Here is a 23,259-nt window from a genome sequence, read left to right as displayed (position 1 = left end):
GTCCTCCCTGCATCTTCAGACAAATCCAGTGATGTCGTTTGTTTCTTTCTGTTAGACGCCAGAGCCAGAGGTCGAACCCCCTAAAGCCCCTGAACTCAAGCAGGGGCTGTACGAGCTCTCAGCCAGCAACTTTGAACTGCATGTCGCACAAGGTAAGGTGGGCATCAGACACACGGATGGACGCTCATGGCAGGAAGCTGCTGCGTGGAGCCGTGGGGTGTGGTTTTGTGACTGTCCTCACCACTCCAGGGCTCGTAGAGAGCGGCATCGGTAGCGCTGACTGCGGGTCTCCTCGGGATTCCCATTAGGATCGTTGAATGCACCTGCTCTTAGCATCTCTCCTTACCTCTCCTTCTGTCTGTCCTCGTAGACAAGCCGGACATAACCCTCAGCCTAAACCGTCGACGTTGAAAGGTAGCTCACAAAGCAGGAGCAGCACACTTGATTTGTGTACTAGCGGGACAGCGCGCCCTTGAATAAGAAAGTGTCTCTATTAATGTAAATCATGTGCTGTTGACTTTGGGCAGAAACACTTCTCCTACCTGTTTAAAATAACTGAGTGTAGGACCATTATGACCTCACCTCAGGCATTCTTTACACTTAAACTGTCTTTCTATACCACGTCTCATAACTTGGAAATGGTCTCTCAAATGTCAAAATGATCTCCCACATGCTCCAACGTGAATAATTCGCGGGTCTCTCTTGGTTCACACATGGATGTGTTCAGAGAAGTGGGCTCAGCCACAGGCGCACTGCTCCCCGGATGGCTCCTGTTATCAGATGCTCCTGGAGAGAGACGCCCCTGGAAGGCCGGGGCACCACTATGAGAAAGGGTGTAAGGTGTGTCTGGCCTTGCGGCTCATGCCTGCTGGGAGCCAGACAACGCTGCCGCCACCGCCATGCTCACTGTCTAGAATACCTTGCTGTGACCCCTTCAGTCTCCTCCCCTAACTTTATTTATTTATTTATTTATTTATTTATTTATACTGGGGATTAAACTCAGAGGCATCCTACCTCTAAGCTACACCCCCCCACCCCAGCCCTTCTTATTTTTTATTTTGAAATTGGATCATGCTAAGTTGCTAAGGGCCTCAGTCAGATAAGTTGCTGAGGCTGGCCTCAAACCTGCAATCCTCCTATCTGGCCTCCCAAGTATTGGGATCATTGGCATGTGCCACTACAGCCAGCATCTTTCCCTCTTTCAGAAGTTGTTATTTAAAGTTGCACTAGCACTCTCTCAGTGCAGTCTTGGCTCGTTTTCTCCTGTGCAAGATTCCCTTTGGGATAAGATTGACTTAGGAAATCTTGTCCTTGCTGGTTTCCCTCAGTTCCCTGGTTGGGTTCCTGGAGCTCCCATCCCTACCTCACAGCGCAGGGTTGGCAGTCCACCTGTCTGCATAGACATGGTTCCACCTCATGGCTCAGTTGCTCAGTTGTAAATGGGGTGTTTCACCATCCTCACACTGCTCCTTGCTGTGGTGGTGCCACAGCCTGGAGGCCAGGCCACCCGCCAGCATCCACTGGCTGCTTCCCTTTCTAGCCACAGCCCGATTTCAGGTTGGTATCCACCTGGCATCAAAGAACAGCCTGGAGAAAAAGCTTGGCTATCCAAAAATTATGCTATGGGTTTTTTTTTTTAATTAAATCTAGCCAAGAGGGTGATGTTTTTTAAACTTTATTTTACAGCAAAGTATGATGCATACAGAAAGTAAATGTAGGGCTTAGTAAACTGTAAAGCAGGCATCCTGTAACCACTGTCTAGTTCAGGAAATCACACTGCCAGCCTCAAATCATGGTCCATCCTTCCTCCCTACCCCAAAGAGGCACTTGCCTAACTTCTGTAGAAACTACTCGTTTTCTTTATGGTTTCATCAGTGAAATGTACATTCTTAAGAACTATAGTTTAATTTGGACTTTTTTTTGGCAGTGCTGGGCTGGAACCCAGGGCCTTGCTCATGCTAGGCAAGTGCTCTACCACTGAGCTGCACCCCTGAGCCAACGTGGCCATTTTTATATAGTCCCTGATTTATGGCTCTCTATTTAATGAGTTCTTTAAACTTTCTGTTGAGCTTACATAGATCTTCACGCAGTTTTGACATACAGTGGATTTGTCAGGATGCACCATTGTACGCGAAGGAGCCGCTGCGGACATCTCTGTCAGCGCTCCCTTGCCCTGCATGTCCCCAGCATCTCTTTCTTTCTTGCGCTGTATTTGCTGAACACATACTGGTTGGCTCGTAGAGTACCCCACAGTCTGGGCTGGGCCAGTTGAGTCCTCATGGTGGGTTTACACGTTTCCCCGATGGCTGTGTTTCCTGTCAATTGGTAGCTGGATCTAGGGACACAGTTTGATGTTTTCAGGGTGAGGAAGGACCTCACGGCCGCTGGTGGCAGCAGATGCCCACAGCCACTGCCCATGTCCCCCATTCATCTTCATCATCAGCTGCTGATCTCATTCAGGCTTCTCCTTCCTCGTTTTTAAGAGAAACTCAGCTTCATTTATTACTTGCTTTGTTAGTGTTGAAGTACATAGAGAAGGCTGCAAAAATGCTCAATTTTTTCTCTTTATTGCCAGTTTTTTAAATGTTATCCTTCAAAAAATGATAAATTTGATTTTCAGTATTGTTATGAACTCACGGATATCAAATGTATGACCTAGAGTCCCCCCCTTTTTTTTTTTGGTATTAGGGATTAAACCCCAGGGCATTTTACTTCTGAGCTATACCCCAACCTTATTGTATTTTTAGGTTGTTTTTTTTTTTGGGGGGGGGGGTCTGGGGATGGAAACCAGGGGCATTCAACCTCCGAGCTACACCCCCTGCCCTATTTTTTATTCTTTATTTTGAAACCGGGTCTCACTGAGTTGCAGAGGGCCTCACTAAGTAGCTGAGGTTATCCGCAAACTGCAATCCTGTGGTCTCATCCTCCCGAATGCTGGGATTACAAGCGTGCGCCGCCACGCCCAGCTTTATTTTTAGTTTTAAAACAGGGTCTCACTAAGTTGCTCAGGGTCTTACTACATTTCTGAGGCTTTCATTGTTCGAGGCTGTCCTTGAACCTGCAATCCTCCTGTCTCAGTGTCCCAAGTCCTGGGATTACAAACTGGTGCCACCATGCCCGTTCTGAGAGTCACTCTCTAGCACTTAGGGCATACAGACAGAGTGGAGATTTGCTAAGCAAGAGAACAAAAGTATGATTCTTCAGTGAGACCTCTGCTTAGGTATGACGTCGCTTTACAGTGTCTCTTTCCCCCTTCCTTCTCCACCTTGGCCCTCCACTACAGGCGACCACTTTATCAAGTTTTTTGCTCCGTGGTGTGGTCACTGCAAAGCTTTGGCTCCAACCTGGGAGCAGCTGGCTCTGGGCCTTGAACATTCCGAAACTGTCAAGATTGGCAAGGTAAGTGAAAGCCCCTTATTAAACTGGAAATAGACCGCTCCAATCTGGATTAATTAGCAGAGTAGCCCATTATTCCTTCTGTATGTAAAGTCACAAACTTGATTTATTAATTCCATTTAATGTGCCACTTGATAATTAATTTCACCTTCGCAGATGGCAGCCCGGCTTCGAGTTTGCTGACTTTTCCACAGCCTAGAGATAAATTATGGCCTTGGCCGCTTTGTTTATTTTGAAGAGATGGCCAATTCTGAATTGGCAGCCCAGGAGCCCGTTCTGCAAAGATACGGGGTAAAGGCTTGTAGAACGCTCACTGGATGTCCTTGGAGCGCACCCAAGAGCTCTTTCTGAAAGGGCCTGCCACTCTGTGCTCTTACAAGCTCCAGAGACCTTCCTCCATGGTGAGCTCCAGTTTGTATGGCTGCCCGGGACTCCTTCCAACTGTTCCCGCTTACAGAGAGAAGCCAGAAGTGATGTCTAACAACTTCTGTAACTGGATATTCTGGATCGATCCAGAGCGGCTCCTGGGCCATCAAGCACTTTTAATCTTATCCACCCTCTGGCACCCACCAGGCATCCTGCATGGATTTCCTTTTGTAACAGTCTGATTTTTGTACTTTGCCCTGGGTTCATTTGTACAAAGAAGTAGCGCTCCACATGTAGGTAGGATGGTTGAGAGGATGACAGCCTAGGACAGTGAGATGGTCAAAAACAGCATTCAGGGGGAGTTGGATAAGCCTGCCTGGCGATCTCAGGTGAGCCCTCACGCCTCATCTAGACGAGCCCCACTCTGTGTGATTGTGAAATGAAAATACACTGCTTAGGATGACGCTTGCTATGGAGCAAATTCTTAGGGAGTAGTAATCATCATCATAAACTAAATAGATTTTTCACCTTTGCCTGTTAAGTACATTTTTTTTTTCTTTTAATACTGAGAATTGAACTTTGGGACATTTTACCTTCAAGCCAGCTTTTTGTATTTTTTTGTATTTTTTTGTATTTTTTTATTTGGAAACAGGGTCTCTAAGTTGCTGAGGTCACAGTCTTATTAATTGCTGAGATTGTCCTCCAACTTACCATCCTCCTATCTCAGCTTCTCACGTACTGGGATTAGGGGTGTGTGCCACCACGCCCAGCAGCTCTACTGAATTTTGGGGTAGCTTCTAGAAAAAGTCTCTAAAAACTGTGGCTTGCTATAGAACCTGGATTTAAAAAAAAAAAAGGATTTTTGTTTTTAAGTACAAAGCATCCAATAATTTAGCAGGAAGGCAATGAGGACTGACTGAGAGCTCTCCTTGCTTGATTTTTTTAGGTTGATTGTACACAGCACTATGGACTCTGCTCAGAAAACCAGGTCCGTGGCTACCCAACTCTGCTCTGGTTCCGAGATGGCAAGAAGGTACGTGGCCAAGGGCTGAGTTGGTGGGTAGTGTAAAGAGCGCGGAGAATGGCTGCTCAGCCGCTGGGGCACCGCAATAGAAGGACACATGGCGGAACAAGTGTCTTCCTATTAATAAGATCTAGGTAGTTAAGAAAAATCCCCTTTGTTATGCTATTCTGAAGCAGTTTAGTCTTTTTTTCCCTAAACAGGGTCTCACTGAATTGTGAAGGGCCTCACTAAGTAGCTGAGGCTGTCCGTGAACCGCGATCCTCCGGTCTCTGCCTCCTGAATGCTGGGATTACAAGTGTGCACCACCACACCCGGCTTATTCTGAAGCATTTTAGTGGCTCAACTTACCATTAGAATGATCCTGACGTGCAAGCACAGGGTCATGAACACAAACCTCGCAGACCTTCAAGCCAGTTTAGCACTCACTCTTGGCAGGGCCCCCACCCATCCATGCCTGGTCCATGGCTCTTTGGAATTCCCTGGCATGGTAACTTACTGGCCGGCCTCCACCCCAGGCTTTGATGTATAACCACAGGAGGACTGTAGTGTCACTGTAGCCAAGACTAGGGCATCGTCTCTCCTTCCCACCTGGGTGGGGCAGGCTGGTAGCACACAGCCTGCGTGGTCACGTCTGAGGTTCCCAGTGGAAGTCCGGTGTGACAAGTAGGGCGGGTGGTGAGGGACACAGAAGCATCTCCCTGTGGCCTGTGTCTCCACAGGTGGATCAGTACAAGGGAAAGCGGGACTTGGAGTCTCTGAAGGACTATGTGGAGTCTCAGCTGCGGGGTCCAGACACCAGAACTCCAGAGGTTGTGGAGCCCTCGGAGGCCCCAGTGATGGCTGCTGAGCCCACAGGCGACAAGGTGGGTACCTGTCCTGTTGTCGGGGTGCCAGAGATGCTCCATGGCTGGCCGGCTGCCTGCCTATGGGGGCATCTCCCTCCAATGTTGTAGAGGAGTTGGCTGTGGGTGTCTTCTCAAGAAATACTTTATCCCTCTACTTTTACATGCTTTAAAAGATAAACAAAAGTTTGCCTTTTAAAAACCCAGTGGCCAGGAGTAGTGGTGCATGCCTGTAATTCCAGTACTCAGGAGGCTGAGACAGGAGGATGGCAGATTCAAGACCAGCCTCAGCAACCTAAAGAAACCCTTTCTTAAAATAGAAAGAAAATAAAAAGGGTTTGAGGTACAGCTTATAAGTAGAATGTCCCCATGTTCAGTCCTTAATAGTGCAAAAAATAATATAAAGAAGAAAAGGAAAAAGGAAAAACCAGGAAAGCCTGTGGGATGTGAGACAGATTCTGAGACAGCATTTGACATGGAGCCTCCAGGCGTCCCCCTCTGTGAGCCGGTCCCTGTGACATGTGACGTCCTGGGGGGTGTTAGCTCTGGGATCGTGGCTGCTGGTCCTGTTCACTTGTGGCACTGTCTGCAGTCACTCGGCTGTGACCCTGTGCAAAGGCCCTGAGATGCCGGTCAGCCGTGGGTTGAGGCCAGCGCTGTGGAGCACTTTGTTTCAGCAGCCTCTGATGTACCCGGGTGCCGTCTTCGTTCCTTCAGATGGCGTCAGGGTTAAGATCTGTTCATTCTGTGTTTATCAAGCCCTGTCATGTTTCAGGCACTGTCCTATGAAACAAAAGCAAATGAGACCCTTTTCCTGTCTTGAAGGGGAGTTGATGAGCGCGCGTGTAAACAGGTGTCAGGGCTGTGAGGGGAGTGTATGGGGCAGTCACACCAGCCACGGAGAAGAGAGGTGCAGCGGCACGGTCAGGCCGGATGGCTGGCAAGGCTGCTGGGTGGAGGCATGTGAGAGCCCAGGGGCTGCCACTGTGAGTCAGCCCTGTGTTCAGGGAGGCCAGAGCTGGCGCTGGCCAGGGGTGCACAGGGATGCATGGTGTGGTAGGAGCTGGAGTGCCAGGACTTGGTCTGCTAGCCTGGCGTTGGGGTTGTAAATTGCATCCTAAATTGCTGGAGGGTTTTGAGACGTAAACTGTAGAGAGATGACCTGCAGCTGCAGGTGTGAAAGAGATGAACTGTTGTTTTAGGCTAGGAGAAACCACACCCTGAGCCAAGGGGATGAGAGCAAGGATAGAGGAGGAGAAGGCTTAAGTGTCCGGCTCTGGTGAGCATGGTTCCTGAGTGGCAGGTGAGGAAAGGAAGGTGCCAGGTGACTGATTTCTAGCGTATGTGGAGGGTGAGGGCACCGAGCACAGGTAAGGACCACTGCAGGAGGAAGGGCACCAGTTTGGTTCGAAGGTGTTGATTTCCAGAGCTGTGTGAAACAACAGGTCCAGTGGACAGTTAAATGCGGGACGCTGGGCCTCAACTGCAGGTTTGCTGTAGATGAATTTATGTGTCATGCTCTTTACATAGAAACAGACACTGAAGTCACAGGCACAAATAAGATGATCATTCGAGGGGAGTTGGAGTGTGTGTTCCCCAGGGAGGAAATCAGTGTCAAAGTTTCCCAGCTACTAAGGACTGCTGCTCAACATATTTCCCAGGCAGAGTGCAGTCAGACCTCCACATCCATAGTTCAAGCAACTGAGCAAAACTAGTTGAGAAAATTTTGCTTTTTTTTCTTGTCATTTCCCCCTAAATATCAATATAACAACTATCCACATAGCAATTACATTGTATTCGGTTTTCTGAGTGATCTAGGAATGATTTAAAGTACATGGGAAGATCTGTGTAGGTTCTATGCAAGTACTACATCACTTTATATAGGGCCCCTGAGGACATGTGGATTTTGGTATTCTGGGGGAGGAATACTGGGGACCTGTCCCTTACAGACCCCAAGCAATGACTGTACGCACGTGGCTACTTCAGTTCTCATAGCTGCGCTTTATAACATGCCGAGTTTTTACTTGGGTCCGTGAGACACGGGCGGCCAAGGGAAGGAACAGTGAGCAGGCCTTGTTCCTTGGTGACCTCAACTGTACATAAGAGGACATGATTTGCAGAAGCCGTCTCTTCCCAAAAGCCTCAGTTGTTTGGAACTGAAAGCACCAACAGAGCCACCTGTCTCCTCCCCCTAGAGAGGGACCTCCTCCTCAGCCCCACAGCCCATTGCTTAATGGGACTAAGGCCAGGGATGGCCTGGAAGTTAGTGAAAAGTTGAATTTGGGAATAAACCAATGATTCTGTCGTTGTTGTGACCACATACCTCAGAGGAGCGTGTGTGTCATGGTGGTTATAAAGGCCATCCCAAAGTGCGTATAATTATATAGCATGGATGCTTTCATCACAGGACCATTTGTATTTATAAAACAGTTTTCTACCATTAAGTGGGCCTTTCAGAGAGCACGGTGGCCTGTTTGCTGGACGTGTTTCCTGACGGCGAGACTAGGGGTGATTTGTCGTAGGTTTGGTGTAGCAGGGCCTGTAAGGAACTGTTGAGATAGAATTGCTTTAGAGCAGGCTGCCAAGGAGTGCCTCCCCGGAAAGTCCCCTGTCTGCCTGAGCTTGGATGCGCATTTTTTACATTTACTTAGCACATTGGGTAGGAAGAAGCCTGTTCTGTGTGCAACACTTTACCATTGCCTGTGCTGTTATAACAAGACTCCTTCTCTTACAAGGAGAAGATGCGTGTTCATGGACATGAGTGACGGGAGAGGGCAGTGGCTGGTGAGAAAGGCAGCTGACAAGCAGCTTCAGGTTGCCCGGGGAGCCAGAGCACAGGGCCAGGCCTGGGTGCAAGGGCAGAACATGGGACTGGAGGATCTTCCCAGAGTTCACAACCTGACACGACTCCTATAAGAGAGTAGTCGTCCTGTGATGTCTGGCCTCCACCTTGCAGCAGCTCCTGGGCTCAGGCCCTTGGAGCCTGTGTTGACACAGGCTCTGCCCTTCAGAGGCCGTAGGCTGCCCTTGAGTGTAGCTTGAGCAGTGCAAGCTGTGTAGGCATTTCTGTGTGACTTTGGAGCATGCATAACAGCATTTTAAAGAAATGACTAATTTCCTATTTCTGCTCTGCTGTCCTTCAAGTGATACATTTGAACTGTGGCTTTCTTCTCCCCAAAGGGCACTGTTTTGGCACTCACTGAGAAGAACTTTGATGACACCATAGCAGAAGGAATAACCTTCATCAAGTTTTATGCTCCATGGTAAGTTGGCTGCTTAATCAGAGTCTCTTTTGTCCTCATGTGTCTAAGACACAGCATATTGTGCTTTGTTTGTTTGTTGGAACCAGGGGCCTTCCACCCCCAACCCCACCCCAGTCTTTCTTTGGGGGGACAGTTTTGCTAGGTTACTGAGACTCTTGCTAAATTGCTGAAGCTGGTCTTGAACCTGTGATCCTTCTGTCTCAGCCTTCCAAATCCTGGGATTACAGGCATGGGCTACTATGCCCAGCTTCACAGCATGTGTTTTTACTCATCAGCTCACCCTCCAGACTTAGTGTTGCTTGGATATCACATTCGCATGTAGGTCGTGTTGTAAGAGACAGGTGAATGTTGTTATCCTTAATGTCCTTGTTTACCAAATATGCTGAAGTTCAGCGGCGCTCACAATCATTCATAGAGAGTGAGGTTAATTTATTTTAAAGCTCATTCTACAAAATGGAGGTGACTGATGATGGCCATACAAAACACTTTTTGTGACATTTGGGTACGTTTCCAAGTAGATCGCTTTTGGGGGTGAATAAACAATGAACACATGATGGAGTCTTTCTCCTCGGTTTCTTTCACGTAATGAATGCTGTGGAGAAACTCGGTAGTGCTCAGCTTTCTGTTAGAGCCATTCAACATGTGACCCAGTTACCCGGCCCTCCCTGCCACTTGGTCCCTGGGGATCAGAGTGTGAACGGAGTGCAAAGCATTTGAGGCCAAGTCTTGTCTGATTCCTGGGGAAGACAGTGAGTCGCAAGGCTTACTGCAAACTGCTGTAACTGCATGACCTTTGATTACCTCCATCCTCAGCTCTAAGACAGGCATGGCACTTGGTCTTCATGACTGAAGCAAACTCTGGACAAGCAGAGTGCACAGGAGCGTTGAGTCTGTGCTGATGGTGCCCAGGGAAGGCGTGCGCTGTGTTCCTCAGCTAGCCCACTTTGGGGACTCAGGGATGAGCTAGCGGGGGCTCCTACAAGCCGCGTTGCCTCCACCCGTAAAGATAGAATGCTAGGGAGTAATGCCTGCAAAACCTTTTCCATCTTTAAAAACTAAAGTTGTACAGATCAATGAAGAAAAACACTCCCCCTTCACTAGAGGGGAGCAGCACATCTAAGTGGGAGAGGGCAGGAAAGTCAGAATAAATTCAGGGGAAGAAGGGAGGGTTTGGCTCAGACCCTATCATGGCGTCTTCTAAATCGCTAAAGCATCTAGGAAGCCTTGAAGCTTTGAAGGGTTAAGACCTGAAGCATTCAGACCCAGCACGTTCTCAGCAGTCACTGGTTTTAAGAAATGGTGTGGACTCTGCTTTGTTGCTGTTCATCCCCTTCTGTTTACAGTGCAATCATGAGCCAGTTAGCTCAAGTTGCCGTATCAAGGAAGTGGTCTCAAAATCTAGGCTTCTTTTTAGACCAGCTCGCTTCTATTGGGTTATCTGAAAGTCTGCTTTGATTGAATCTGAGCTCCTGGTGTGGGATGGGGAGGGAGAGGGAATGCACACCCAGTGGGCTGTCTGTACATTTCTAGGCAGTTGTCGACTGTCCTATAGACTAAGCAAGGTTTGGATGTGAGCTGGAGGTGAGTGGCCCTGACTCAAGGACTCAACAAGGCTGTTGCTCTTCTTTTCCTAGGTGTGGTCACTGTAAGAATCTGGCTCCCACTTGGGAGGAACTCTCTAAGAAGGAATTCCCAGGTTTGGCAGAAGTCAAGATTGCTGAAGTAGACTGCACTGCCGAGCGGAATATTTGCAGCAAATACTCGGTGGGTGCCCTTGGACAAGCAGTCCCCAAGGTCTGGGGAACTCCTGCAATCGGGAGCAGGTCCCCATGGAGTGTCACTGGCACAGTGGACTCCATGGAGATAAGACTGTGCCCTCATCCTCCCAACAAAGCATTGCTTGTGTCCTTTCAAGTTGTTTTGTTTTGAAAAGCAAAGATGTTCCTCAAAGGCAAGGCCTTCTCCCTCTGCCCGCCTATGTGGATTACCAGACACGCCCGGGAGAGGTCTGGCTGTCTGAGACCAAGGCTGTGCACGACTGAGATGCCAAGTGCTGAAATCAGGGCGTGGTTCACACGGCCGCCCCTGTTAACTAACAGGTGACTGACTGGCCCAGAGCCTTCGTCAGACACCTGAGGGCTCAGTTCTCAGTCATAACCCAGCACCTAAAGGATAGCAACTGAGTGAAGGAATCCTGGATGACGACCTCCTCCTCCTCCTCCTCCTCCTCCTCTTTTTCCTCCTCCTCCTTTGGTACAGGGGATTGAACTCAGGAGCATTCTATCTCTGTAAACCCAACCCTTCTTAGTTCTTATTTTGAAATAGGGTCTCTATTTCTACTAAGTTGCTGAGGCTGACCTTGAACCTGTAATCCTCCTTTCTCAGCCTCCCAAGTACTAGGATTACAGGTATGTACCACAATGGTGCCACAAGCCAGTCTTTTGCTTGGGTTTGTTTTTGTCTTCATCTTGAGCTGCTCACATAATCTAATAACCAGGAGATTTGTAATTTATATTTTTAAAATTTTTTTGTCATTGTTATTATTTTGTGGGTTTTTTTTGGTACTGGGGATTGAAACCAGGAGCATGCTAAGTAAGTAGTCTACCACTGAACTATAGCCCTAGCCCCTATATTACTTTGCTTTTTTTTCCCGTGTGTGTGTGTGTGTGTGTGTGTGTGTGTGTGTGTGTGTGTTACTCAGGATTGAATCCAGGAACATTCTACCTTTGAGCTATCCTGCCAGCCCCGCTAAGGGTCTTGCTGAGTTACTGAGGCTGGCCTCAAACCTGCAATCCTCCTGTCTCAGCCTCCCAACTACTGGGATTTCAGGTGTGTGCCACCATGCCTGGCTCCCTGTATTATTTTCTTAGAACACAGTTGGAGCCTCTAAAGTTTATGAGTTCATTAAATTAAGCATAGATGTAACACAGGCACAGTTTACTTGTCATTAGTAGATACTAGACTTTTTTTGTCATGAAATTCTTAAAAGGGGCAAGTAGTAGTGGAAATCCCACGTTGAGGAGCTCCACGGAGGAGCCAGGCCTTACCTGGCGGCGTGTCAGCAATGCAGCCCCCAGGCCCCCGGCCCTGTTGAGTCCAGGGCTGCATTTCATCAGACCCCAGGCAGTCGTGTGCATAGTAAAGATGAAGAGTTCTATTTTAGGCTAAAACCATCCCTTTGACACTCGTCTTTAATGTACTTTTGAATTGAAAAGTGAAAACGGAGCCCCCAAGGCTTTACCTTCTGAAGCTGTCTGGTCCTTTTATGGCCTATCCAGCCTCAAACATTAGCTGTGGAATTTCTCAGCCTCAACTTACAGGAATACATTTGAAGCAGCAATTGTTGTGTGTGTGATTCGGACCCCTCGGTTTTCAGACTCGTTCTTTCTCTTTGAAAGGTCCGAGGCTACCCCACTTTGTTGCTTTTCCGTGGAGGCAGAAAAGTGAGCGAGCACAGCGGAAGGAGAGAGCTCGAGTCCTTGCACCAGTTTGTCCTGCACCAGGCTAAAGACGAGCTGTAGTGAGGCCGCGGAGTCCCCCGTCCTGCCGGCTGCCTCCAGCCTGCGCGTGCGAGCTGCGCTGTGCGGCCGTCCAGGTTTCACGTGTGGTCGTCCAGGAAGCCGAATGGGCTAAACTTGCGGTATCTTCTTCATGTGTTTTTTAGGCCAACACGCTCTACAGACTCTTTATTAAGTTCCTCTAAGTAAATGTGTAACTCATGGACACTGGGCAAGCTAAATATTTTCAGTGACCGTCTGTCCCCTTTACCCTTCTCTTCATGAAATTAAGTGATTTTCTTCGAGACTAAAATAGTCAAGGGAAATCAAGTTGCTGGACTCTTTTTGCTCCCAAGTGATTCTGATGAAAGCTTCATCCCAAAGCGTAGCTTTGTGGACTCCCCGAGTTCTGGGAAGGGGGCCTTGTGGCAGTGTTAACGTTCTGCTGATCGAAGGTTACCATTGAATTACTGATGTGCTTGGTCCACAGCTTGGAGCAGATTTCCAAACAGAAACCCACACCCTCTGGAAGGTACCTTCGCGGCCACTACCAGGCTCTCTGACTTTTTGGTTCTTCTCTCCTGGGGAGAGGTTGGCCGCCGTGAACACAGTGTCACTTCTGAGGCCATCTACATGTGTTGATATTTGCTTCATCGGTTGTTATATTCACAGGGTACTCCTGTTTGCTTCATATGGGGCAAAAGATTTCATCAGCGCCTGAGGTGAACACAAAACCTGTGTCTGTGTGAACATTAAGATTCGATGTCTTCTGTAGAAAATGTGGGCGTGGAAAGCTCCAGGCTGGTCCTGACTGTCCTTCAAACCCATAGAAAGATTCTGGCTGTAACTGCCTGCCAGGCAACAGGACCAGTAGGGCTTTCCTAGGCTGGGTGTTCAGGGACCAGGAACACACTGCAGCTCTGCTCCGGAGCCCCCGCTAGAAGCAGTTTCTGATTTTGTTCTAAGTGGTTCTTTTAGGAGCTGCCTGTCTTTTGTCCACCTTTAAGGAGGTCGACCTTCTAATGTATGGACAATTGGATTCATCTGACCTCAAGACCAAAGACTGAAGTCCGCAGGGCTGTGCTGGCCCTGGTGCACGCGGGTGTTGAGCTAAATCCCTCTAATTCATGCTGTCCTGGTGATTGAACATTTTTGCTATCGTCCTTGGAAATAAATCTCTGTAGGACTAAGTTCCCTTAAGACATCTGTTTGTTCTTTGCTATCGGGTTACTTTTCTTAATAACCACAGTGTCCAGCACCCTTCACCCTGCAGGGTGACGCTGACATTGGCACAAAGTCCCCGGGGGTAGGAATCTCAGAGACATGACCACTTCTACTGTCTGGGGCAGAAGGTAACAGAGCAGCATCTCAGCCAGCCTCTGCCTTAAAGGAAATCTTTATTAATCATGTGTGGTTCACAGATGTTCTTTAAAAAAAAAAACAACCCAACTTTCTGGAAAAGCCCAGCCACCCTGAGTGGCTTCAGCTTTGCATCATGAGTCTTGTATAAAAGAAAATCAAAGTGGTACAATTTGTTTACACTATACTTTCTAAATAAACTCTTAAAAAAAAAAAAGAAAAAAGTCTGGTGTCTCCTTAATTGTTACAGCAGAACGGATATAAAATAGACAATAAATTATAGTTTCTATTTACAAAAAAGCTGTAAGTGCAAACAGTAATAGATTATAAATTTATTATTTAATCAGTTTAGTATGAAATTGGTTTCCCAGTACATGATTGTGAAAAAGACATTTTTAAAATATCCTAGGATTTGAGTCTTAACTTTCTACGAGAGAAAATTGTGATTTCAGTTTATAAACAGTGTGTTCTCCACAAACCCAGGCTTAAGGGCGTGGTGCCCCATTTTCCTCGATTTCCCTCGTAGGCTCTAACCCTGTAACATGGTACACTGTGTAGTAAAAAGCAAAGAACCGCATTAATGAAATAGGTTGAGAGAGCAGAGCCAGCATTCTGACACTAATGTGCTTTCAAAGAGTCTGATGAAGGCAGGGTGTGAACGACTTTCACCTGCCACGCTGTCAAGATGAAGGCTACCGCAAATGCCCCCAGCCCGGGCAGCCTCCCCTCAAAGTATGTAAATGGGAAAGGATGGAGGTGTGGAAATGGAAAAGGCACCTCTATAGAGCCCTGGTTAAGTCCAGCCTCCGTCCTACGTACTTGCCTTCCAGGGAATGGAATCTTATAGCTATAAAATCTACCTTTGGTGGATACTATTGAGCCAGCTGATACTTGGCCTTCAAGACTCTTTTCTCTATTTAGTCACTGACACCACAGACACTTGATCTAAGGCTAAAACTAATTTTGGTGGGCATTTTTTGGGGGGTGGGGTGGAGGGTGGATCCTTTGAAGTTATATCTCTGCAGTACCAGACCTCAAATTGCAATCACAAACTCAGCTTCCTTCAAACCGGCGACTTCTTATTTCTTACGGTATTTACGACATGAGCAAAGTATTAACCGAGGTCCTTTTAAGATCCTCCTTGGACAGTACGGCACCGGCATGGCCTCACAGTCCCATCACCCCGCTTCCACTGTGCTGCTCTGTTTTAAGGCAGTAGAAATCCAAGGTGGGACTCGTGTCCCCGGCAGCTGGTTTGAAGTTAGTGGCATCCACAAGCTCTTACGACCATATTTCTATACTTTTTCAAGATGACATTGGAGTTGTCATCAAAGTAAAGAACCGAGATGGCGTTTAGTTTGGTTGGCGCACAGCATGGTTTGGGCACATACTCAGGATTCATAAGGTGAACCTGTTCCAAAACAAGGGGAAAGGGAGGCCATTAGAAGGGAGACCTGGCCTGGGCTTAATCCCACTCACACGGTAAGAGGGCTGAGGGCTCACCAAGGTCTGGACGATCGCGTGGTTGGTGGCATTCATGTGAGCATTGAGTGGGAAGGAGCATTCTCCATCACAGTAATTGGCAGCGTAGCCCTTGGGTGCAATTATCCAGTCCTTGATTTTAAAGCAAAAGGAAACAACAGAAGATTAGTACTCCTATACCTCAGTGACTCCCTGAGAAAGTAAAATGCATGTAGGACGGGTTAAGAGGCTGATGCGGGAAGGCTTGGTAATTTGGCCAGGTTCAGTCAAGTGTGAGGCTGAGGTGTGGACCTGGCCAGGCTGACACCAGGGCCTTGGCTCCTTCCACAGGTCTGTGTGGCCTTAGGGGCTTCTCCCCTGTGAGGCTAGAATGGCACAGGCGGCTGGCTTTGTGTGCTGGTGCTGATCAATTGTGATGGGGTTACCTTCTCATGGCTACCCTAAGCTCAAAGTTTTTTTTTGTTTGTTTGTTTTTTTTGTGGTACTGGGGGTGGAACCCAGAGGCTTTCTACCTCCAGGCTATACTCCCAGTCCTATTTTCTATTTTATTTGGAAACAAGGTCTCACCAAGTTGCTGAGAGCCTCACTAAGTAGCTGAGGCTGGCTTCGAACCTGTGTGATCCTCCTGTCTCAGCCTCCCAAGCGCGGGGATTACAAGCATGCGCCACCACGCCCGGCTCTAAGCTCAAAGTTTTGTAAATAGAAATGCACTTATACACCTGACCTACAGACCATCCCAGCTGAGCAACACTCGCACTGTATAGTGTCGGCCACTTCCCCCATGATCACCGAGCTGACTTGGAATGACGACCACTGCTGCTGCGACTGCTGCCCAGCATCTCAAGGAAGATCAGACCACAGAGAAAGAGCAACATTCAAAGAGTGGAGTGCAGTTTCTACTGAATGCACACTGCTTTTACACCACCAGAAAGTGGAAAAACCATAAGTCAGACCATCCTAAAGCAGGGACTATCTGTACTTGGACCCAATGGACCCTCTCCAGGAGCCCATCATACTTTTGTTAAAGGAAGGCCTTCCTCATATCTTCTGCTGCTCATCACCTATAATTAAACTGACTTTATGAACTAGCAGTGGTTCTCAGGTTTGAAGCATGTTACGGTCAGATACAGAATGTTCCCTAAAGAGCTCTGCATTGATAGTTACATCATGAAGGTTGTAATCTCATTGTAATGGGTTGATCTGGGTGGTGACCTAGTCAGGTGGGGTGTGGATGGAGAAGGTGAGTCCCTGGAAGCGTGGCCTTGGGGGCTGTGCTTTGGTCTTTGAAGCCTGTTGCTTGTTTGCTCTCTCCCCTTCTGGCCTCCATGATGTGAGAGCAGAGCGCTGCCCTCTCCCTCTCTGCTTCCCGCTGCCATGCCTTGAGATTCAAAGATGCCAGTTTCACATGGACTGAACCCAGAATCTCCAAAAGACTGTGAGCAAATAAATCTTCCTCTAAGTTGTATGGTCAGTCATTTTGGATTATGGCAGTGAGAACACTGGCTGAGATAGGGCAAAACATTTGTGCTGTTCTGGATAGTTTGGGTGAGCCAATTTATAGCCATTGGAGAGACTAACCATTAGATTTTTTTCCAACTCTGTTTCAAAACACAATTAACATTTGTTTGTTTGTTTGTTTGTTTATTTATTTGGTGGTACTGGGGTTCCTGGAAGCCCTTCTACCTCCAGGCTACACTCCCAGACCTATTTTTACATTTTTTTTTTGTTTTTGGAAACAGGGTCTCATAAGCCAGCGCGTGTGGATGGCTTCGAACCTGCGCGATCCTCCTGTCTCTGCCTCCCAAGCGCGGGGATTACAAGCGTGTGCCACCACGCCCAGCCTGAGAATTTGCGAAGTCTTCTAGGACTCCCACAGAGGGAATCATGTCCATAATGAAGCACCAGGTCTTTGGTGACTGATGGCTGCTGCCATTAAGGGAGGAACAAACTGCTGAGAAAGGACCTTTGCCCTCCTTATCATCCAGAGAGAACTCACCTGCCATCCCAGGTCTTGGAAGTTCACATACAGTTCATGCTTCTTGCAGGTTTTTAGTTCACTGCTGCTATAATCTGTTGGAGGAGATCAAAGACACTGCCATCAAGTCATTCATTCTTTTATTAAAAAATTTACACAGAGTTTGCAACATGCTAGGTACTGTATTAGGTGTGGAATACCTACAGACAAGGCCCCTGTTAAAACACACATGGTCACCCATCAGCTCTGTTGGGTTCCCATTTGTTTGAACACTTTATGCACTACTCCACTTTGACCCTTCTGGGGACAGTCCTGGGGATAGCTGTGCACCCTACTGTGTGCAGGGCCTACGGAGCAGTGTGCCAGGGCATCCATCAAACTTGGGAGACAACATATTTTCACTAACAGGTGACTGCCTGGCAGGATTCATTACATCTCAAATGTGGACCATCCAAAAGTTGAATGGGGCTCTGAAGATGGCTGCTGGGCTGGGAGAGCACCCTACAGGAAGTATAACAAAGTGGGGCCCAACAAGGAGCCCCAGGAACGGGTGAGAGGTGCGGTGTGGGGAGGGTGCACTCTCCCGCTTTGTATTCTAGCCCCACTGCTAGGGCCGAGTCCTTCCACTTGCTCACACTAAGCAATGACTCCAAAGCCCATGGTCCCTGATCTGCTGAAGCTTCTCTATCCACCTTTTGCAATTAAGAAACCATTGGCCCAGATTAGCCTAATTCTAGCAAGAGGCTGGGAGCATCTTGATTCATTCAGGCTCATCAGAGCAGATCTTTGGTGACATGCCTTCTACCCAGCACCACGAAAAGCAGGGAGACAAATCAGATACAACTTCCATCTTCCAAAAACATAAAGAATCAAAGGATGGTGTGAGACCTGTATGTCAGTAATTCAAATATGACTCAGAATACAAATGTCGCATTGGACATGGTGGTACATGCCTATAATCCTAGTAGTTGGGAGGATCACAGGTTCGAGGCAGCTTCAGTAACTAAGGGGAGACCTTCAGCAACTTGAGACCCTGTTTCAAAATAATAAAAAAAAAAAGAGGGCTTCGGGTATAGTTTAGAGGCAGAACCCAGATGTTCCTGGGTTCAATCAACAAGACCACATACACACAATAACAACAACAATAATAATCATAATAAATTTTTAAAAATTAAAAGGAGACAGAGACTTTTTCTGACTTAAGGAGTCCAGACGTAAGCTGAGAGGCAGATCATACATCAGACAGGTATTAAGTGAGGGTTAAAGAGAAGTTCAAGCAGAAGAGACCCTGTTTCAAAACAAAAAAATTTAAAAGGGTCGGGGGCAGGTTGTAGAACACCCCTGAAATAAATCCCAATACCGTGTGTGTGTGTGTGTGTGTGTGTGTGTGTGTGTGTGTGTGTGTGAATGATGTCATGCATGAGGGGGCCCATAGACAAGAACCACTGGAGCTTAAGAAGGGACAGGTCAGCTCAGAGGTAGAGAAAAAAGAGAATGCATCTGTGGATTTGAGGATATGTTAAAAGAAGTCAGGGAGTCAAAGTTGGAGAAATGAGCAATCTAGAAGGCCACTGCAATGACCTGAACTTCTGAATGAGGCGCAGATGAAAGTTTTTGAGCTAGAGAGTAACATATTTATAGCTGGGAGTCAAAAGGATTCCTCAATCTGGTAGTTGTGTTTGAGAGTTCTAGAAAGGGCAGTATTATATTTGAATATAAAATGTCCCTAAAGAGCTTATTTATTAATATTCAGAGATGATATAGTTGAGTCTTGAAGGTTGTAATCCCAGCAGTGGATGAATCTATTCTAATGGGTTTATCTGAGTGGTGGCCTGGGCTGGTAGGGTGGGCTGGAGGGGTGGATCTCTGGGGGTGTGGACTTGGGGACTGTACATTGCTCCTTCTCCCCCTGCTGGCTCTCTGGCTTCTAGCCTCCATGATGTGAGGACCACAGCCCAGGCATCTACCTTTCTCTACTCCCTGTTGCCAATCCCTGAGGTCCGCAGTCCCCAGCCTTACGTGGACTGAACCCAAAACCATAGAAAATAAATCTATTTTCCTCTAGTTGCATGGTCAGATCTTTAGTTTTGGTTGTGAAAATGCTGATGGAAATAGGCAGAGAGATGCAGGGTGAGGAGTAAGAAGAAGATCTGGAGAAAGGTCGGTCTACTCTCACGGATGTCAGTGCATCCAGAGCCTAAGTCACATGCGTGCACCTGCACCTTGCAACTAACTACAGAAGCCAGAAAGCCACCTAATTCTCAAATGCCTGTTTGAACTGGAGTTTTATACTTGCACTCCTGGACTTCCTAGCCTCGAATCAGGAGAGAACATGCAGATTTTGTAAGGAAAAGAGACAGAACTAACTCAAGTCAGTGACCTCTATTGGTCAACTCTTTGAGGTAGTTTACCATTTCTAAATTTACTCAGTCTCCACACTACCTGCCTCACCTCTTGGAACCACCCTATCTGTAATGTCAACTCCCCAGGAAGAGCAAATGTTAAACCGCACTAAAGGAAAATTTTTACAATGTATAAACCACCGCCAAATGCCAGGACAAGAACTTTGTATTGAAAATAACCCCCAATAAGAATCAGACACACAAATGAATAAAAACATGAGAGGAGAGCTGCAGAGCAAGAAAGAGGAGACAAAGGACTTCAGGAATTGCAGGAAAGAGTCATCTCCGGACACAGCTATAAAGAAAGAATATCTAAAATAGTGGAGGAGGCAAAAATGAGGGAGATTAGAACCCTAAAGAATGTCATGGGAAAAAAAAAGAATGTCATGGAAAAATAATAAGGTAGGTATGAAAAAAGAACAGGTAGATGTAAAAAAGGATGAAGTAGAACTTTATAAAAACCATAATCATTTAAAATAAAAATAAAATGAATGAGTTGAACACCAGACCAGATCTAACTGAAAAGAGAAGTAAAAAACTGGATGACACAGTTAAAGAGATCTCTTCAAATATACCACAGAGTCAATGGCCAGTAAACATGACTGTCTGTAAAGAGACAAGAAGGAAATAATGAAATATGAAATAATAAATTTTGAAGACCATAATAAGGGAGAAGTAGTGTTAGGAGACACAATGGCTAGAATTTTTCTAGAACTAAAAAAAGGCAAAATACCTTTCAATGGAAAGGCACTCTGAGTTCTAAGCAGAACAAATAAATTCCTATCCAGCCACATCTGATGAAACTATGATATATAAAGCACATAAAGAAATTCTCAAAAGTAATCCAGAGATCATAAAAATTAATTACAATGGAACACAAAGTCAGTTAATAACAAAATTGAAATATATATACATATATATGTATGTATGTATATGTATGTATGTATATATATATACACATACATATATATATATATTATGTGTGTGTGTGTGTGTGTGTGTGTGTGTGTGTGTGTGTGTGTGTGTGGTGCTGGGGATGGAACCCTTCTACCTCCAGGCTATACTCCCAGACCTATTTTATATTTTTTTTAATTTGGAAACATGGTCTCTTAAGCCAGTGAGGCTGGCTTCGAACCTGTGTGATCCTCCTGTCTCTGCCTCCCAAGCATGGGGATTACAAGCGTGCACCACCATGCCTGGCTGAAAAAAATACATATTTAAAATTAAATGGTATCATAAAATGATGCCATCAACCTAGAATTTCACACCTAGCTGTGAATGGTTGTAGTGAGCATTTATTGTTTTTGTTACTCAGCTTTCAGGAACACTTCTCATTTGGAGGGATTCCTACAGAGGTGGTAATCAGGGCCCATTTCATAGGAGCCCCCCCTTTGTCCCCCAGTTGCTGGGATAGAGGCGCATGACTCAAAGCCCATCGAATACCTTTCACCCTGTAGTATCTAAGGACTCAAAGTTAAAATCAGAATGGGTGGAGTCTCAGGCAGTGTCCAGTGGTGGAATCCAAAGGATCTGAGTTGAGCTTTGATTTTGAGTTTCACCACTCTTTTGTTGAGTTTCCTGTTAGCTCTAAATATATCCATGTGCCACTGCATTCAGCAACTGTTTATTAAAAATTCACATTCACTGGGTATGTGGTACATGCCTGTAATTCCAGTACTTGGGAGGATGAGACAGGAGGATCACAGGTTTAAGGACAGCTTTGGCAACTTAGCAAGACCCTCAATAACTTAGTGAGACCCTGTTTCAAAAAAAAAAAATAGGGCTGGAGATGTAGTTCGGAGGTAGAATGTTCCTGGGTTCGATCCTCAATTCCAAAAGAAAACGAAACAAAACAACAACAAAAAAAACTAAAGCCCACCTCCTCTAGTTTCCTCCTGTGCACAGAGCTAGGTGGCATTTCCCACTATAATGAGGCGTGGCCACATCCCTGAGTTCTGCCCACCCATGTTCAGGCAAAGGGATCAATGCTGCTTCTAGGCCTGGCCCTCCTGAACTCTCCCCAGGCCTCTACTCACGCTCTCTCCTCTCCTGTCTTCTGGGTACAGCGGGTCCATTTGGAGACATCAAAGCTCTTGTTCCCTGGCATCTTGATGGTGTCCTGGATATAGTCCCCTATTTAGAGTCCCATCTGGAATATCCCTGCCCAACCTCACTGGGCTGTGGTTTCCCAAGTTAAGTTTCTCTCCAAATGCCCTCTCGGTGCTGGGGACCAAAATCCCCTGAAATCAATCTTGGAATCATTGACCAAGTCAAAAGCAGAGATTTTTATAAATGACTCTCTTTCTGGGATTGGGCAGACATGGGCAGTGTGAAATTGTAAAGAATATATCTGGTGTTTGTTCCCAGTTCCTAGCAGAGAGCTTTAAAAACCTTTGGAGTTTCCTGAGTGATCGGAAATTGTCATGCCAACAAGGTCCTAGATACAAGAGGTGGGGACGGGTCCTCAAAGAGCAGCAGGATGGGGTGGGGGATCAAGGAAAGCCAAGCATGTGATAAGAAGGCTGGAACTTTGGTCCAACCTTATCTCTAGGGTGGGGAACTGGAGACTGAGCTCAATCGTGTAGTCAGTGACTTAATTAGCTGTGCATAGCAAAGAGCCCCCATATGCTGTGCTTTGATGTGCTGGAAGTTTGGTCCCCATTTTAACAATATTGAGAGGCGGAACCTTTAAGAGGTGGAGCCTACTGGGGGGGGGGTAATTAGGTTATGTAACACCACCTTCAGAAGGGATAAATGCCCCTCTCATGGGAGTGGGTTAGGTCTCTCAGGACTGGATTAGTTGCCTTGAGAATGGGTTGTTACAAAGCGAGGCCCCTCACCATGTTGGGTCTCTTCTATACATACTACTTGTGGCTCCTGGTATGAGCCTCTGCCCTAAGAAGCCTTTTGCCACAGTATAGCAGAGCACAGCAGGGGGCCCTTGTTAGATGTGGTTAGCCAAGCAAGAACTCAGCTCCCCAGACCGTAAGTTAAAATAACCCCTTTTCTCGCAGAAAGCGCCCAGTCACATATTTTTTTTATATCAACACAAGATAGATGAAGACACCATTTAAAAATCTGGGCAGTGAGACTTTGCTCAGCACCTCCCAGGTGATGAGCATCTTGAGGTCCTGAGAGAATGTCTTGCCCAAATGTGTGCAGGAGCGCCAAGTCCCCACCCGCCACCTGTTCTACAGGTCTCTTCATTTGGTTCTTTCAGAGCTGTATCCTTCATAATAACTGTAATCACAAATACAGACCTTTCCCAAGTGCTGTTAAATTGTTATAACCAATTGCTGAACGTGAAGGATGGGGAATGGGAACCCTGAATTTGTAGACAAGTTAGAGAGCAGTGTGGGTGTCCTGGAGACACGGGGACAGTCTCGATGGGCCTGTGGGTCCTCATGACCTGGCTTCAGAACTGAATGGATTTGTTGGACTCCTTGTCAATACTGAAGAATTGTGTCTGGATTTCTAGTGTCATTTTTTTTGCTGGATTGAACCAAGATGACGGAGCTGAAGGACTTTGCTTCTAACTTCCCAACAGCCCTGCGCGCCCCTGGTACTGCTCTCACTCCCTCGCTGCCCGTGCCCAACAAAGAGGACTTTCTCAGAAAGAGCAGCGAGGGCTCCGAGAGCTGGACACTGGCGGT

The 23,259-nt window shown here is 46.9% G+C and overlaps 2 protein-coding genes across 2 annotated transcripts in view; one reads left to right on the top strand and one right to left on the bottom strand.

The window, feature by feature from the left end:
• TXNDC5 (thioredoxin domain containing 5) overlaps window positions 1–12,412 on the top strand; it is a gene marked incomplete at both ends in the record, with an annotated part of 29,387 nt that extends 16,975 nt beyond the window's left edge. The window contains 7 exons of the mRNA XM_080710643.1: window positions 56–152; window positions 3,284–3,399; window positions 4,709–4,795; window positions 5,506–5,649; window positions 8,809–8,891; window positions 10,526–10,655; window positions 12,290–12,412. Of these exons, the coding sequence (XP_080566769.1) occupies window positions 56–152; window positions 3,284–3,399; window positions 4,709–4,795; window positions 5,506–5,649; window positions 8,809–8,891; window positions 10,526–10,655; window positions 12,290–12,412 (780 nt within the window). The remainder of the gene's footprint in view (window positions 1–55; window positions 153–3,283; window positions 3,400–4,708; window positions 4,796–5,505; window positions 5,650–8,808; window positions 8,892–10,525; window positions 10,656–12,289) is intronic.
• Window positions 12,413–15,008: 2,596 nt separating this feature from the next.
• Window positions 15,009–23,259, bottom strand: part of BMP6 (bone morphogenetic protein 6) — a gene marked incomplete at both ends in the record, with an annotated part of 180,729 nt that continues 172,478 nt past the window's right edge. Inside the window, 3 exons of the mRNA XM_080709700.1 lie at window positions 15,009–15,158; window positions 15,251–15,361; window positions 17,226–17,299. Coding sequence (XP_080565826.1) covers window positions 15,009–15,158; window positions 15,251–15,361; window positions 17,226–17,299 — 335 coding nt within the window. The remainder of the gene's footprint in view (window positions 15,159–15,250; window positions 15,362–17,225; window positions 17,300–23,259) is intronic.

The sequence above is a fragment of the Muscardinus avellanarius genome (assembly GCF_963383645.1).
Source record: "Muscardinus avellanarius genome assembly, chromosome: 14".
In the NCBI taxonomy this organism is placed as follows: Eukaryota; Metazoa; Chordata; class Mammalia; order Rodentia; family Gliridae; genus Muscardinus; species Muscardinus avellanarius.
This window is presented reverse-complemented; position numbering and strand designations above follow the sequence as displayed.